The sequence below is a fragment of the Ursus arctos genome, unplaced genomic scaffold (assembly GCF_023065955.2).
Source record: "Ursus arctos isolate Adak ecotype North America unplaced genomic scaffold, UrsArc2.0 scaffold_10, whole genome shotgun sequence".
NCBI classification, from domain to species: domain Eukaryota; kingdom Metazoa; phylum Chordata; class Mammalia; order Carnivora; family Ursidae; genus Ursus; species Ursus arctos.
This window is the reverse complement of record NW_026622764.1, coordinates 279,039-295,218: the sequence shown is the minus strand read 5'-3', so window position 1 is coordinate 295,218 and position 16,180 is coordinate 279,039. Positions and strand designations below refer to the sequence as shown.

Sequence of the window (16,180 nt, the reverse complement as noted above, 5' to 3'; positions counted from 1 at the left end):
TCGTGCCTCCCACCTCACCAATTTCAGGGGTTCACAATGCTGAGAGGCAGTCAGGGGGATCTCTGTGTTCAAATGCATTTCCTCTTTTGCTTCAAAACCCCTCACTATTTCTGGTGAAACAAGCCTTCCTCCACTGCTCAGGGAAGACTGAGTGAAGCAAGCAAAAACCAAAAAAAACCCAAACCAATCGAACAATAAAAAAAACACACCCAAATCCTGATAATTTGGGAATATAACTTATTAGCATTCAACTCAAAACCAAGGAAGCAACAAATGGCCTTTCTTTCCAGGGGCAGGAGGAAAGTTCCTGGGAACTCAACCGATGCGGCAGGGTGGGAGGGGGGCATCGGGTGCGGGGAGGTCATTCCAGAACTTACAGGGGGAGCCGGTGCCCGAGGCCCCCCGGAGCCATATTTTCCCCAAAGGGTCTCAACGTGACATTCATGCCACTAAAACACCAACCTCAAAATAAAACACTTCATCAAACTGGGGGTTGTTGGTCTTCTTCTTCACTTTGGTCTTCTTTGCTTCCGATCTGTGATCAAGGAGGAGGGTTAAGATTCAAACCAACGCTGCTGACAACAAACCCTTCCGCCTGAAGGCCGAGCGATCAAATGCACGAGTAACTTACGGCCTTTACTTATAAATATTTCTGTTTGTCTCCATCCCAGATGGTATGCAAATCAGGAACCTTTCCTGAGCCAAAAATGCCCAATGTGGCGAACACAGGGATTTTTTTTACAGAGCCATTTTAGGGCAACAGAGGGAACGGGAGTAAGTCAGAGCGACACTTCCCACCGCACAGCCTACCCTGCATTTTTCTGGGATCCTCAGCATCGTCACGGCTGGCCAATACTCACCGTCGAGGCCCGGAGGCTGCGGGCAGGTGCGGGCAGGGTACTTGCCTGTATGGTCCTGCTAGCGTCACAGTCGCGTAAGGGTCACACTGCCCATTCACGATGGGGAGGCCTTGGCACTCGAGGATGCTGAGGAGAGAGGCGGGGGTGTCAGGAGCGGGAGGTGAGGGGTCCCCAGGCAGTGTCGCAAGACTGCTCTGAGGTCACAGAGGGCAGCTGTCTCAACAGCCTGGGCCAAGAGCCATGAGTTCTGGGTGGTGCTGGTCACCCACTGCCCAGAAGCTCCTGTCTAATCGACAGTGATGGGCGCACCGATTAGCAATCAGAGGACATCTGCGGGCAGGAGACTCGAGTGCTGCATTCAGGACAAAGCTGTCTTAGCTGAGGAGGCGCCTTCACTTCCTGGGAGCCAACCGCAGTTCAAGAGCTTTCCGGGACTCATGAATGTACCTCTCCAACAGGCTGACAACGTAGGTGCTATGGCAAAGCCATGTCACAGGAGGAAAAACGGGGGCCCCAACAACGGAGAGGGCTTGCAGATCTAGCCTGTGCACGACCTCCATGTCACGCATGCCTCCCGGCAGCAGAAGACACCCCAGTGTCAGGCTTTCCTCAAGCCCGATCCCTCCTACAGGTCCTGGTACGACCGTCCTGGCTCCCGGTTTGCTTTCACTTCTGGAGCACAGCTGGTTGGACAAGTTCTGGGACCACCGTTGCAGTAACCCTGGCGTCTCTGTCATCCCTGGGTATGCTCCTGCGGACTGCTCCTTCTCCAGGTTGTGGCTCACATCATCCTGTCCCTGGCACGCCGATTTTGAGTGTGTGCGGATGTTACGAATTTCAGGTTGCTGGTGTCCAGATGAGTTGCCTTCTGAAGAACAGAGCTGATCGGTGGTGAAGGGTCTCTCGGTGCAGACCGATCAGGGCAATTCTCATCTGACGCTTTGTCGGGGGGGGGGGTGCCAGCCGCCTCTGTCCAGGGACGGTTTGGCCCCACTGCATAGGTGTGGCCCTCCCAGAGTCTGCGCTGAGCCCACAGCGGGAGCAACGATCGCCACTGGGCTGGCGGAGAGTCAAATGCCTCCCAGCCCCACACGAGCCCCCTCAACCACAGCCCCATGCTCTGCCCAAACCCGTGGCGCTGGCTATATTCACACAGGCTTGCGGAGCGCTGGGAAGACCTCTCCTCTCCAGAACACACCTGCAGCGAACTCAGACCCCCAGCTGCAATCTCTGTCTCCCCATCCACCTCCAGGCTCCCCCTGGGACACCTCCTGCCCCTCGCCACCCACACACCTGCAGGACACGACCAGGACCACAGCAGCTCCTCTGTCTGCTTCCCTTACTTGGGGTCACAGAGTTAAAATGCCAGTTGCCCAACATCCAAAATGTTCCACTCCCCTAGCACCCAGCTCCCTAGTTGTCTGTGGTGGGACAGGGGGTCCGGGTCCCAGGGTTCCATCGTGGCAGGACAGTCCCACTCTCAACGAGGAACATCAGTTTGGCTATAGAGATGTGCGATCCCTTTCCCCGAATACCTGAATGCTCAGTTTCTCCTGGCCACTGGGGAGTCCGCAACAACCGGGTTCTCTCACTCCTTCCTAAGCCAAGCGATCTTTTGCCCCCTCAGGGAGTTAGCTTCTAACACCAACCAGAATATTTCTTTCTGGTTGAGGGGTTTGTTTCCTTCATTTCTCCTTCATGGTGCTTACAGCCCTTCGAGGTGCTGCCATGCTGGGCCCCACGATGTTAGCCTTCCCTGATATTTTCAACTCTTTATTCTTACTCTACTTTATGAAATATTTCTGGGTTTCTCTCCTAGATTATTGACTCGGTCTTTGGTTATCTTCTTCCCTTTATTAACTCATTATTAAAGAAATATTTATTCGTTCATTATATCATCATGAAACAAATATTTGTTGAGATCTTATCCGTGGCAGACACATTTCCAGGAATGTGGGGAAGCTCAGGTGTGCTCGGCCGGCACAGCAGCGAACAGCACGACAGTAAACATGTACCATGAAATTGTCACATGCGGCAACGCAGAGGAGAAAAGAAACTAGGAACAATGGAGAAACACAAGTTGGGGGTCGACCTGTTGGGTGCCTGGAAGCCTCTGGGAGACAGTGGCTGTGGTCTGAAGGACAAGAGAGTTGGGGAGATAGAGGACCCCAGAGGGCAGCAGCTCTGGGATGGTGGGCAAACAGCTTGCTCAGATGTGCAGGGGGGCCCACGCCCTCTCCCTGAGCAATGACCCCAGCTCCATGCAAACACGTTTTTATTACACTCACTTGTTGATCAAGAAGAAGGGTTAGACGGTAACTGTGCCACATCTCAGATCCTCAGAGATGATGGGTTTCACACTGTGAGGCTGGCCCAAGCCCGTGCTAACTTTTGAGAGGCCAGGGCATGAGGGGAGGACCCGTACAAATAACCACGTATGATTCTGGACAAACGCCAGCATAGATGCCACTACCCCAACGTGACACAAGGAGATGATGTGCAGAGAAAGTCAGGATGCGCAGGGTGTCACGTGTCTGGGGGAGGTTCTGCTAGCTCTGGATGCCACGATTTGGGTCCAGAGCCCTCTGCATCACAGGTGGAGTGGCCACTGTGTCCTCTTCCATCCTGGAAGTCCCAAGTGCACACAACAGACTGGGCTCTAAGAAAGAGAGTGGTAAAATACAAGCACGACTGCCACATTAGAGGAAAACTTGTAGCCGAAAACATCCACGTCAAAGAAGGAGAAAAGATCACAAATCAATAACCTCAACTTCCACCTTAAGAAACCAGAACAAGACGAGCGAGAAGCCCACACAGGCAGAAAGAAGGGAACCGTACAGATAATGAAACAGAGAACAAACAAGACAGAACAAGTGGGGCCTCTGGGAAGGTCCGCAGACTCAACGCACCTGTGGTCAGGCTGACCGAGAGACAGAAGACTCAGGTTACTAAAATCAGGAATGGAAGGCGACATTTCTAATGATTTTACAGAAACAAAGCCATTTTTTAAAAAGATTACAGAAGAGCTGACCGAGTGGACAGACTGGCAGGGGCTGGAAGGGCTCGTACTGCTAATCCCCCAAACTGTTCTACAGCTTCAGTACAGTGGCTGTCAAAATGCGGCTGCTGTTTTTGCAGAAATTAACATGTTGATCCTAAAACTCATATGGAAGTGAAAAGAGCTCAGGATAGCCGAAGAGTCACAAAAGGAGGACCAAGATAGAAGACTCACACTTCCTGATTTCAGAACCTACCCCAAATCTGAAGTTGGCCGAGACCGTGTGGTACCAGCACGGGGACGGGCACACAGGGCAATGGAACGGAACCGAGCCCACGCATCAGTCCACCCATTTATTAGAGTCCAGGGACAATTCGCTGGGAGAGAATGGACTTCTCCACAAATGGTGCCGAGACAACCGGACAGTTAAAAGGAAAGGAATCCATGCTGACCCCTACCTAACACCACACGTAAAAAAATTAATTCCAAATGTACTGAGGTCCTAAAGGTGAGAACTAAAACTGTAGAAATGTTAGAAGGAAAACACAGCTGTCGATCTTCACGATCTCAGATTAGGAAAAGATTTCTTAGAAATCTACCTAACACACAGGAAACAACAGGTGAAGTAGATTAGGGTTTTAAGACTCTTGTATTACAAAAGACGTAATCAAGAAAGTGAAGACAACAGAATAACAGAAAATGTTTTCAAGTTATACACTTGACAACAGTCTCGTATCCAGAATATATGGAAAATTCTTATAAATTAATAATAAAGTACTAACAACCCAATTAAAAAATCAATAAAGGACTTGAACAGACATTTCTTCAGAGAAGATACAGAGCCAGCCAACAAGGACAGGAAAGCACGGTCAACACCAGTTAGGGAAATGTGAATCAATGCCGCTTCGCACCCACCAGGAGGCTGCAGAAACACACGGCAAGGATCCGGGGTGAGTGAGGACGTGGAGGAACAGGAGCCGTCACACGCTGCCGGCCCTGTGAATGGGGCCGCCACCGTGGGAAACACTCGGGCGTTTTCTTGAAAACTTAAACAGAGCTGAGATAGACACACTACTCTCCTCCTGCGTTACGTACCCAAGTGAAACGAAAGCAAGCCTGTACAGACATGCGTACGAGAACGTTCACAGCAGCAGTGCTCACAATGGCCAAAACGTGGGACCCACCCCACGTCTATCAGTGGATGATGGATAAGGAAACGTGGCGTACCCACAAATGGACGTTATTCAGCCTTTAACAGGATGGGCTCTCCGACACCCGCCGCGGCGTGGACGAACCTCGAAGACGCCACGCTCGGTGAGACGCCAGTCACGAGGAGCCACATGTCATGTGATTCCATGTAGACAAAACGTGCAGAACAGGCAAATCCACAGAAGTAGACCGGTGCTTGCCAGGGGCCGGGGGGGGCGATGGGGTACGACGGGGCGCAGGATTTCCTTTTCAGGGTGATGAAGTGTTCTGGGACTGGACAGTGCTTAGTGGTGATGGTTGCACAACCTTGTGAAGGTACTCAAGTGTACACTTTAAAACGTTGAATTTTATGGTATGTGAAAGATATTTTTTAGTGAAGAAAAATGGACGGGGAGGCAGGGTGAAGATAGAAAAGCCTGTCAGACACTTCTGACTCCCTTGACTGGAGGACACGAGCCCTGTGGGACTCTGTGGCACCCCCACTCTTTCTTCCTCACTGCATCGCAATGGCGGACCCGTCTGCCCTGGGATCCTGAGCGAAGTGTACTTGCGTGTGTGACAGTGTGTGCCAATGGGTGCGCAGCTGTCACCAGTGTGTATACTAGCACTGTGCTGGCGTGTACGAGTGTGTGCTAGCGTGCGTATGAGTGTAATAGCGTGTGTTGCGTGCATACTAGCACTGTGCTCGCGTGTATGAGTGTGTAATAGCGTGTGTTGTGTGCATACTAGCACTGTGCTAGCGTGTACGAGTGTGTGCTAGCGTGCGTACGAGTGCGTGCTAGCGTGTACGAGTGTGTAATAGCGTGTGTTGTGTGCATACTAGCACTGTGCTAGCGTGTACGAGTGTGTGCTAGCGTGCGTATGAGTGTGTGCTAGCGTGTGTACAAGTGTGTGCTAGTGTGCGTACTAGTGTGTGCTAGCGTGTACGAGTGCATGCTAGCGTGTGTACGTCTGTGCTAGCGTGCATACTAGCACTGTGCTAGCGTGTACGAGTGTGTGCTAGCATGTGTAGGAGTGTGTGCTAGCATGCATACTAGTGCGTGCTAGCGTGTGTACGAGTGTGTCCTAGTGTGCACAGTAGCACTGTGCTAGCGTTTACGCTAGTGTGCGTATGAGTGTGTGCTAGCGTGCGTACTAGTGTGTGCTAGCGTGTGTACGAGTGTGTGCTAGCGTGCGTACGTGTGCTCGCATGCATACTAGCACTGTGCTAGCGTGTACGAGTGTGCCAGCGTGCGTGAGAGTGTGTGCTAGCGTGCGTACGAGTGTGCTAGCCGTGCGTACGAGTGTGTAATAGCATGCATACTAGCACTGTGCTAGCGTGTACGAGTGTGTGCTAGCGTGCGTACGAGTGTGTGCTAGCGTGCATACTAGACTGTGCTAGTGTGTACTAGTATGTAGTAGTGTGTGTATTAGCGTGTACTAGGCATGTACGTGTGTGCTGGTACAGGTACTAGTATATGCTGGTGTGTACTAGGTGTGCTAACGTATCAGTAATATGTACAAGTATATACTAGTGTGTATATTGGTGTGAAGTCATGCATGCCAGCATGTGCTAACATGTGTGCTAGCATGCATGCTAGCATGTGTACTAGTGTGTGCTAGCATGTTACTAGTGTGTGACGAGTGTGCATAGTAGTGTGTGTGCTAGTGTGTGTGTGCTAGCGTGTGTACTAGTATGCACTAGGAAGAAGCAAGAGGGATTCCACCACAAAGATGCAGGAACCAAGCAAATCCCTGGTGCTTTAACTAAGGAGACTTCCACAGGGAAGTGTCTAAGGATCTTCCATGGTTGGCGGGGACTCTAGGGGCGGGTGGAGACAGGTGGGGATGGGTGGGGATGGCATGGTCGGGGGGGGGGGGGACAGTGTGGACGGCAGGGACTCTGGGGGTGGGTGGTGACGGCATGTAAGGTGGGGACTCTGGAGGTGGGTGGGGACAGTGTGAACGGCAGGGACTCTGGAGGTGGGTGGGGACAGTGTGAACGGCAGGGACTCTGGAGGTGGGTGGGGACAGTGTGAACGGCGGGGACTCTGGGGGTGGGTGGGGACGGCAGGGACGGTGGGGGCTCTGGGGGCAGGTGGAGACAGGTGGGGATAGGTGGGGATGCCAGGGTGGGTAGCTGTGATCTATCAGTCTCTTGCTCTGGGCACCACACTTGTGGTCCTCTCATCAGGACCACTGCTACTCCCGGACAAATGGTTCACATCCGCCCTCCATCATGCAGATCTGTGGCTGGACGGGGTGGCTCTCAGGACAGGGATCCTGGCCCCCCTCTCCTGCATACACCCGCCTTAGTTCTCTGCCCAGCCTGGCCCACTCTGTCTCCCCACCGCTAAAGCACACTCCTTATTCCACGTAAGGCTGCCTTTCAAAAGCCTGAGGTTGTTCTGGAACAAGGGACAGACCTATAAATAAACAAGAACACGGGCAACCCCTCCTCACTGCTACAGGGTCTGAGAGCGCAGCAACTATTTTGAGAAGAATGGGAGCACTGAGGGAACGAAGGACAAAGCTCCCTGTGTCCTACGCAGCACCCACGCTCTACCGCGTCCTATGCACGTTCCTACACGTGTCCTCCTGCCACAGCCCCGCAGCCTGAACAGGCCGAGGCCATCTTCAGCCAACAGACAATGAATTCCAACAGCACTGTGGGCAGCGGGGCAGGGCCCTCCGGGGGTGGCGGACAGTGGCGGACACTCCTTGCACGCCCCCTCCCCCTGGCTCTGCGACGGGACAGAGGGAGCACAACCTACAGCGGAGCTTGGAGTCTGAGCCCAAGAAAAGGGCATCACCGGATCCACTGAAGCCCTGCTTGCCAGAGACGGTGAAGAGATGAATTTGGGAAAGCGTCTCTCCGAAGATGAAGAAAGCTGGAGCGTCTGGTCTCTCTCATGGGTCCCTAAATGCCAGAGGACTTGTTCCTGCACACCTTCGCTCCTCTTCTCAGGAGTCCCTCCTGACCGCCCTTCACTCAGGAACGACCCGATTCTCCAAACAGCAGGCCAGAGCGGGAGGGACCAGTGTGCACCAGACAGCCGCCCACAGGGTCCCCAACAGCTACAAGTATTGTTGGTAAAGACACATGTGGGGCCCACAGGGCAGGCAGCGAGAGAACGGGGTCCAGTGGGGTGTGCGCACCCTGAGGCCTCGCTGGGGTCAGAGGGCAAGGACCCTGCACCCATGTGCGAGCTTGTGCATGTGTCCAGGCGTCTGACAGTCCTCAGCCTCCTCCAGAAGATCTATGGGATCCGTGACCCTAAATGTTGAGACTGCGCCACACGGTATGGAGACCACGTTCAGACGTGTGCACAGACGTTCACACTCACCGAGTGTGACAGGTACAAGGAGCTCTGGATTCGGGTGGGTGGTCTGAGTGCAGGCCGTAGGTCTGCCGACCGGCCTCGCACACACCACCACACAGTTCCCTCATACGTATCGCCCGGGCCCAGACAGCATGTCTGTCTAAACGTCTCCCTGACGTGGCTACCTGCAAAAGCCAACTGTGCTACCTCTGGGGTGAACCTGGGCTTTAATGACGATATGAAGAAGAATGTGCCAGAACCTCTAGAAACCGTGTCGTCGTGCGGAATCACCGACTCTGGGAATTATGATTCGCGTGTCTGAAACACAACCACCGCCCCACTCCCTGCGCTCAGGGTTACTACTCCCGGGAAGACCAGCCGTCTGTGTCTTACCGCGTGGCCAGCTTGTGGCAGACGACGCCCGTGTCGGTGATGACCTCACTCAGCCTCAGCTCCAGGTGGACTTTGCCCTGAAAGGCACGAGAACAGAGGGTCACCAGGGGACGGCCACACGCAGGGGAGCGCTCCCATCCTCTCTGCTCACCCACGTGAAGCCTGACCCCACGTGGCATCACAGTGCTTCCCCCACCCCCCCTCAGGTCCCAGGGACCAGGAGAGGGCATGGCTCCCCCAGACCGCTGTTTCAGAAGAAAGAGGTCAAACAGCACAAGAAAAGGTACACGTCTGCTTGCTTGCTTTAGGCGGTGTCCCTTCATCCGACACCTGAGCCCTCATGCAGGCGTGGGCAACTCTGCCCCACGGTCTCAGTGCTTCTGTGTGTGTGAGGCCTGGATGCCAGCCAGGGGGTCTCAGTCCTGCGCCCCAGGCAGGAAGTTAATGCTCATGGATGCTTCTAAGGAGAGGGGAGCAGAGACGGCTGAAATTTCGAGAACACGACCAGTGCTGTGTTTCTGCCTGCGTCGGCGTCTGCCTCGGCGCAAACGTCACATCAGCTGGAGGACCCAACCAGGTTACCATCAGGGGTCAGGGGTTGGGGGGGCAGAGAGGGGCTTCAAAGAAGAGGAGCCTGCTCCCTGAAGAACATCCAACAGCGGCAGGTGTGACGCACTGGCACGTTTATATGAGAACACACTACAGCGGGAAGACTAACTCTCTTTTTAAGTAGGCTCAGCCCAGCATGGAGCCCAATGCGGGGCTTGAACTCACGACCCCGAGATCAAGACCTGAGCTGAGATCAAGAGTCAGACACTCCACCGACTGAGCCTCCAAGGAGCCTCAAAATTAACACTCTTTTTAATTAGAAAAGGAGGCTGAACTGGACCGTCTCCAAGGTCCTTTCCAACTAAAACTTCTAGACTCTGCAGCTTGGGGAGAGTCCCCTGAAGGCTGCCTTGTCCTGGAAGAATCCAGGGCTCCGGACGGACGGACAGACGGACGGGCCAGGGGAGTGTGGGCAGGACCACTCAGAGGCGCCCCCAGGGGCCTCCTGATTTCACTCCTCCGAATGTGGCAGCCACTGTACTGGTTTTCCTGTGGCTTCTGGACACCTGCACAGCGCTCTGCTTGAGGCCAGCCTCCCAGGGCCTCTGGCTTGCCCACAACTCTGACACGGGAGACCTGATGTGTATGCGGGAGACGGGCACTGAGGCCCCAGGGAGCCCACCCCTTTCCTGCAGCGGGCAAGGCCAGGCGCTGCCCTTTCTGGCCGTTCCCTCACCTGTAGGACCAGTGGCCTCAGGGAGGGCACAGCAATATGTCCTTGATGGTAGGACCAGACCAGGATCACACCTGCATGACCCTGGGCAACACCCAGCATCCAGAGCACAGACCCACTATGCGCAAAGGGCTCTGCGCGGTTCCTGCCGCACGCGGCAGGGGTGCTTACGGAGGGACACGCTTGCCGGGAGCAGCCAGCTTCCCAAGGGAAGCAACAGGCCCTTCCCACAGAGACCAGGGAGCTTGTGCCCTGGAAGGGCCCCTCATCTGACAGCTGTGCCGACAGCAGGCTCCAGGAGGCAGCATCACCCACTGCACCCGCCCAGCCCGCGAGAGGGGGCCTCAGCGCCAGCCGGCTCTGCAGGTGCGGCAGACACACACCCACATTGCCAGCAGCGTCCCTGGCGAGCTGGCTTCCCGCAGCTCCCTTTCACTGAGCCAGGCCAGGCTCTGGGCTTCCTGAAGCATCACACGGGGCAGGCACTGCCGTCCTTCTGCCATGGAGAGGATGTGGAGGCTCGGGGCAACCGACAGCCCGCCCTCCAAACCCAAAAGCAGGGCGAGAGCTCAAGATCGGAGAACAGCGTACGGGCTTGTCACAGAACGGGCTCCTGTGAGGCTCGTGTTTCCAGCTGCGTTCCCAAGTGCGCTGGGCTCCAACTCTCTCTGGTGAGTTTTAACACTGGCCATGGCCGTTCCGGGGACACATCACTACTTAATTTTCGATGGGCTCTGAGAAGTGACAGAATGTGTCTGGGCTGAGACGGACCCCCACGGCGGACGACCCGCGGTCCGTTTCCTGTTTTTCCCCGAAGAGGACGAACATGTCCGCAGCAGCAGACCCCGTGGCTACCGCGCTTCCTCTCGAGGGCGAGCACTTCCTAACCAAGGGGCAGATGCTGTCAGCTAAGGCCTGTGGCCACCGTATTCCGGAGACTTGGGAGAGGATGGCAGGAGGCAACACAAGCAATGCCCAGCACTGAAAGGACGCCCCCACCCCCGCGGTTAACCAACACGTGTGCGGCTCAGAAGTTCCCATCTGTCCTCGTGCAGCGGAGGGTTTGGGCGTGCCCCTGCCCTGTGGTGACACGCCAGCTCCCTCACAAACAACCCAGCCACAGACACCGACACCCGGGGGGACGGGGCCACACCCTCCACCGCAGGGCAGGCAGGAAATGCGGGTTTTCCAGCTCAGCCTCTGCACAGAATCTGACACCCACTGAACTCCACTCTGCCCTCGTGGAACCCGACACTGGGCTTGTTTTGACCTCCGGCCCCAGGCCCCACGTGCTGAGCCGAGGGCAGGAGGTGGGGGTGGGGCCCTGGGGGCGGCACCCAGAGCCCAGGCTGGGGCAGGGCAGGCCCTGACCATGCGCTAAGACTCAGCCAAGCATCCCTGCTTCTCTGAGAAGAAAAACGTCTTAGGGTGGTGCATTAAAAAATGCTCACTTGATAGTTTTTCCCAATTTTATTTAAGGTGAATGGTAAGAACTCTAAACAGCAACTGGGAGATGAGCAGCGCCCCAACCCCCGGCTCCAGCGGCTGCCTGTGAACGCCCCATCCAGCTGCAGAGAACAGCGGGTCTGTGCCGGGAGGACGCGCCAGCACGGCCGTCCTGGGCCACAAATCACACAACGTCTGCTCTCAGAAGAGTGGAAAGGAAACTGGAAGTCAGGAGCAGAAAGACAGCTTAATAATCCCTAAGTATTTGAAGATTAACCAGCATACTTCCAAATAACAAACAGGCCAAAGAAAAAGTCTCAAGAGAAACTGAGAGATAAATGAAAATGAAAATAAAACTTATCACAACATGTGGGATGCCGTGAAAGCAGTGCTTATGGGGAAACTTACAGCAGCGACCACACCCATTCGAGAGCACAGATCGAACCTCAGTAATGTAAGGAATCTGGAGAAGACCAAATTAAATCCAAAGTAAGCAGAAAAAAATAAATAACAGAATCAGAGCAGAAATCAATAAAATTGATTAAACCTCTAGTCAGGCTCACTAAGAAACGAGAGAACACAAGTCACTAATAATGGAACGAGAGAGGGGCCGTCACTGGTGATCCCATGAGGCCATCCCGTGGGACTCTGCCACCGGGGCTCCCCGACACCACCCTCTGTCCACCCAGCGGTGCGCACAGCCTCTGGGAGCCACGTCGGCTCTGCACCACGGGATACTAACCACAGGGGCCAGGTGGGGCAAGGACATGGGAGTTCCTTCTATTTTCTGCTCACTTTTCTGCAAAAACTGCTTGAAAAATAAGAAAAGCACCAGGGCTCCCATACAATTTTCTCAGGAAAGCATCAGATCCTGGCCTGCAGAGAGGGTCCTAGCCACGGTCTGTGGTCACAGCGGCAGAGCATACCCTCCCTGTCCCGTCCAGCCCTGGTCTGTGCAGGGTGACCACTTCCTCAGTGGGCACTCTGAGAAGGAACCAAAGCACGGGAGCTCAGCCAGTGATCCGCACACACCGTCCTTCCTCCTGTCCTCGCAGTCCTGGCAACACCCGCTCTGTTCGGGATCCATGACTCAGATTCCTAGGAAGCTGACCCCGCTAGAGGCAGCAGCCCATCTCAAAGACAGCAAGAATCAGGCTCAGAAGGACAAGGACCTCACCCACAGGCACGCAAAACACATCAGTAGGACGCTGCCCAAATAGTCCACGGTGTACGATTAACCACAATTAACATAAGTTCTGTGGTGACGGAGTGATTCTGGATCTTGACTGTGGTGGAGGTTACACAAGCCTACACATGTGACAAAATGCACAGGATACACACATGCACACATGTGACACACATGTGCACCTGTGTGATGCATGTGTACTGGTGCACACGTGTGATACACGAATGCACACGTGTGATATGCACAGGGGCGCATACTTGTGCACACGTGTGACACATGCACATGTGTGATACAGTGCACCAGTGCACGCATGTGATACACAGGTGCACCTGTGTAATGCACGTGCACTGGTGCATGCATGTGATACACAAATGCATGTGTGATATGCACAGGGGCACATACTCGTGCACACGTGTGACACATGCACGTGTGATACAGTGCACCAGTGCACACGTGATACACAGGTGCACATGTGTGATGTACGTGTACTGGTGCACGCGTGTGATACACAAATGCATGTGTGATATGCACAGGGGCACATACTCGTGCACACGTGTGACACATGCACGTGTGATACAGTGCACCAGTGCACACGTGTGATACACAGGTGCACATGTGTGATGCACGTGTACTGGTGCACGCGTGTGATACACGAATGCATGTGTGATATGCACAGGGGCACATACTCGTGCACACGTGTGACACATGCACGTGTGATACAGTGCACCAGTGCACACGTGATACACAGGTGCACATGTGTGATGCACGTGTACTGGTACACGCGTGTGATACACAAGTGCATGTGTGATATGCACAGGGGCGCATGTGTGCACGTACACACACTGGTACATGGGCAAATACGTGAAACTGATGAGATCTGAATGGGGTCCGTGGATCGCAGGAATGTCCGTGTCCCGGCCATGACCGGTGAGCAGGATACTGCCACGAGGAAAAACAAGGTGAAGGAACACGGCCCTTCTTCACTGTGTTCTGTCTCTATAAATAGGAGAGTACACAATTTGCTCATCATTATTCCCTGTGTACTATTTTTTCTGACTTCCCATGAATCTGAAGCCATTTCAAAATTGAAAGTTAAGTTTAAGGGCGCCTGGGTGGTGCAGTTGTTAAGCGTCTGCCTTGGGCTCAGGGCGTGATCCGGGCGTTCTGGGATCGAGCCCCACATCAGGCTTCTCTGCTGGGAGCCTGCTTCTTCCTCTCCCACTCCCCCTGCCTGTGTTCCCTCTCTCGCTGGCTGTGTCTCTGTCAAATAAATCAATAAAATCTTAAAAAAAGAGTTAAGTTTACACAAGCTACACTGGACAATGACATCAAACTTTGATCAGAGGTGACAATGTGAAGAGAGTGGTAAAGACACTGGCGGGCTGCTCGCAGGCGCATTCTCATCACAGCCTGCAGGCTGTCCCCTGCAGAGCAGAAGGGACCGGGGAAATCACCAGAACAAAAGGCAGGAATGCCTCCTGTCTCCCATCCAAGTACTAAGCAGGCCCGACCCTGCTTAGCTTCCGAGATCAGACGAGATCCGGCACGTTCAGGGTGGTATGGCCATAGCAGGAATGCCTCCTGTCACGGCGCACACGGCCCCTGCAGGAGTTGCCGTGTCTGCTGATTTCTGCAGCACATGTGGGCCCCTTGGCCGGAATCAAGTGTGAGGCACAGGACAGTATCTCTCTTTGGCTCAGCTCCTCAACCCTTCCCTCCCACTGCTTCTTTCTCCAAGTCTGTGGATGGATCCCAGAAGCCCCACGAGCTCTGCCTTCCCCCTCAGAGCTCCCCTGAGCCTGCGGGTCTATAAGGAAGCGGAGGGCAAGCAGCTAGATAGGTGTCTGGGGGCAGGGGCGCCGGGCGGGGCGGGGGAAGGCCTCACTGGCCACCTATGTCGGGGATCCTGCTGCATCAAGCACTGTCCGGTATTCACAGAGGAGGAAACTGGCTTGCTGGGGACCACTGCCGGCGCTCTGAGCCTGGCCTGCCAGATGCTATGCTGGGTCACACACCCTGGCCGTGCCCTGACAACTCACGGGACCACGCATGAAAACGCTCATGTGTCTTGACGTTGGGGCACTGTGCTGACAGGGTGCCCCACTGTGGACTCCAGATGCCAGTGTGGGGTGAGGAGCTTGGCTAGAACTACACAAGGGTCGCCCTCCCAACGGGTGTCGTCCCGGATGCCTGGCATGGGCAGTGCCCCCATCACGGGGACGGGAGGGTGGGAACTTGGCCCCACAGTCTCTCCTGCAGGGGGAAGCCCTTTCCACTGGATGGGGGGTCAGTCCCAGGTGACACATGGCCCAGGTGAGGCTGTGGAGCCCCGGGGAAGCTTCAGACGATGGGAAACTCAGTGACTGGTCACTTCTCTCCAAACCCTGTTTGCTGTGTGCAGGAGCTGGAACGCACGCAGGCCCCCCTGGCAACCAGACCTACAGTGTGAGGCTCCACGTATCACTCCCGTCCAAGCTTTACTTCTGCCTGCCCGTATTTTCTCTTTACTTCAATTATGTGTAATTATTGTCCTTTCGAATTTTATACTTTCAAGATTTTTTACTTATTTATTTGACAGACAGAGCGAGCACGAGCAGGGGGAGGGGCAGAGGGACAAGCAGACTCCACGCTGAGCAGGGAGCCCAATGTGGGACTCGATCTCAGGACCCTGAGACTGACCTGAGCCGAAGGCAGACGCTTCACCGACTGAGCCACCAGGTGCCGAATTTTATACTTTGAAAGCTATGTGACAATAACCAAAAGAAAAAACAAAGCCCACTAGCCTATGTTCGCCACAAGATGACCTGCTAACCGCCACTCCGTTAGGACCAAAGTCCCCTCCGCTCACACGGGGCCCACCAAGGCCTCACCTGCACCTCTGAGTCGGCGTCCACGTGCTGCAGCAGGAACCAAGTGTCCCTGTTGTGATACTTCGGCAAGTCCTCCTTCTGAATGGCCACCTTCCCTACAGCACAGACACAGAGGAAAAGCAGTCACGAGAGGGAAGAAATCCCCCAGAACAACTGATCCCTCTAGGGCCAGGGCCAGTTTTTTCCAGCAGTAGAATCCAGAACAGATAACGGGGTGGAGCGCTAAACGGCAACGTTTCATCCGGAAGGCCTCTCCCGAGACCTGGCTGGGGCCGCCGCCCGTTCTGCTCCTCCACACGAGGTTTTCGGAGGAGAAAAGGCTGCCTTCTGTCGAGTCCTTGGGAGCTCAGCACAGGCCATCCCGAAATAGGCCTCCTTGAGCTGGAGGCAGATGAGAACCAGCAGGTGCGGAACGAGGCCCTCCCAGAGCTGCCCGCACACAGACACTCGTGAGGAGTGACGGCTGTCATGGACCCTCTCCCGGGAGGTGTTCCGGCGAAGAAGTCAGACAGGTGCCCCACGACGGTCCTACACGAACAAACCTGACTTCACTCACCCCCAGGTGCCTGCCTCCCCACAACCTTCTCCCCCTGGGAGCCTAATCCTCTCCCCTCGTCGGGTCGCTTCTCTGCGT

The 16,180-nt window shown here is 54.9% G+C and overlaps 2 protein-coding genes across 4 annotated transcripts in view; both read right to left on the bottom strand.

Moving 5' to 3' along the window:
• The window catches only part of RASA3 (RAS p21 protein activator 3), a 107,504-nt gene that overhangs the window by 29,507 nt on the left and 61,817 nt on the right, over positions 1 to 16,180 (bottom strand). For all 3 annotated transcript variants that reach the window (XM_026488713.4, XM_057306911.1, XM_044380191.3), the window contains 4 exons: positions 15,547 to 15,641; positions 8,763 to 8,839; positions 906 to 986; positions 463 to 535 (listed from right to left, as the gene is read on the bottom strand). In XM_026488713.4, the coding sequence (XP_026344498.1) occupies positions 463 to 535; positions 906 to 986; positions 8,763 to 8,839; positions 15,547 to 15,641 (326 nt within the window). The remainder of the gene's footprint in view (positions 1 to 462; positions 536 to 905; positions 987 to 8,762; positions 8,840 to 15,546; positions 15,642 to 16,180) is intronic.
• Positions 11,500 to 15,527, bottom strand: LOC130542692 (uncharacterized). Its single transcript, XM_057306917.1, has 2 exons — positions 11,899 to 15,527; positions 11,500 to 11,711 (listed from the first exon to the last, which is right to left on the bottom strand). Exon 1 carries the CDS (start codon positions 13,857 to 13,859, stop codon positions 12,789 to 12,791), a length of 1,071 nt encoding a protein of 356 aa, XP_057162900.1. The 5' UTR covers positions 13,860 to 15,527; the 3' UTR covers positions 11,500 to 11,711; positions 11,899 to 12,788.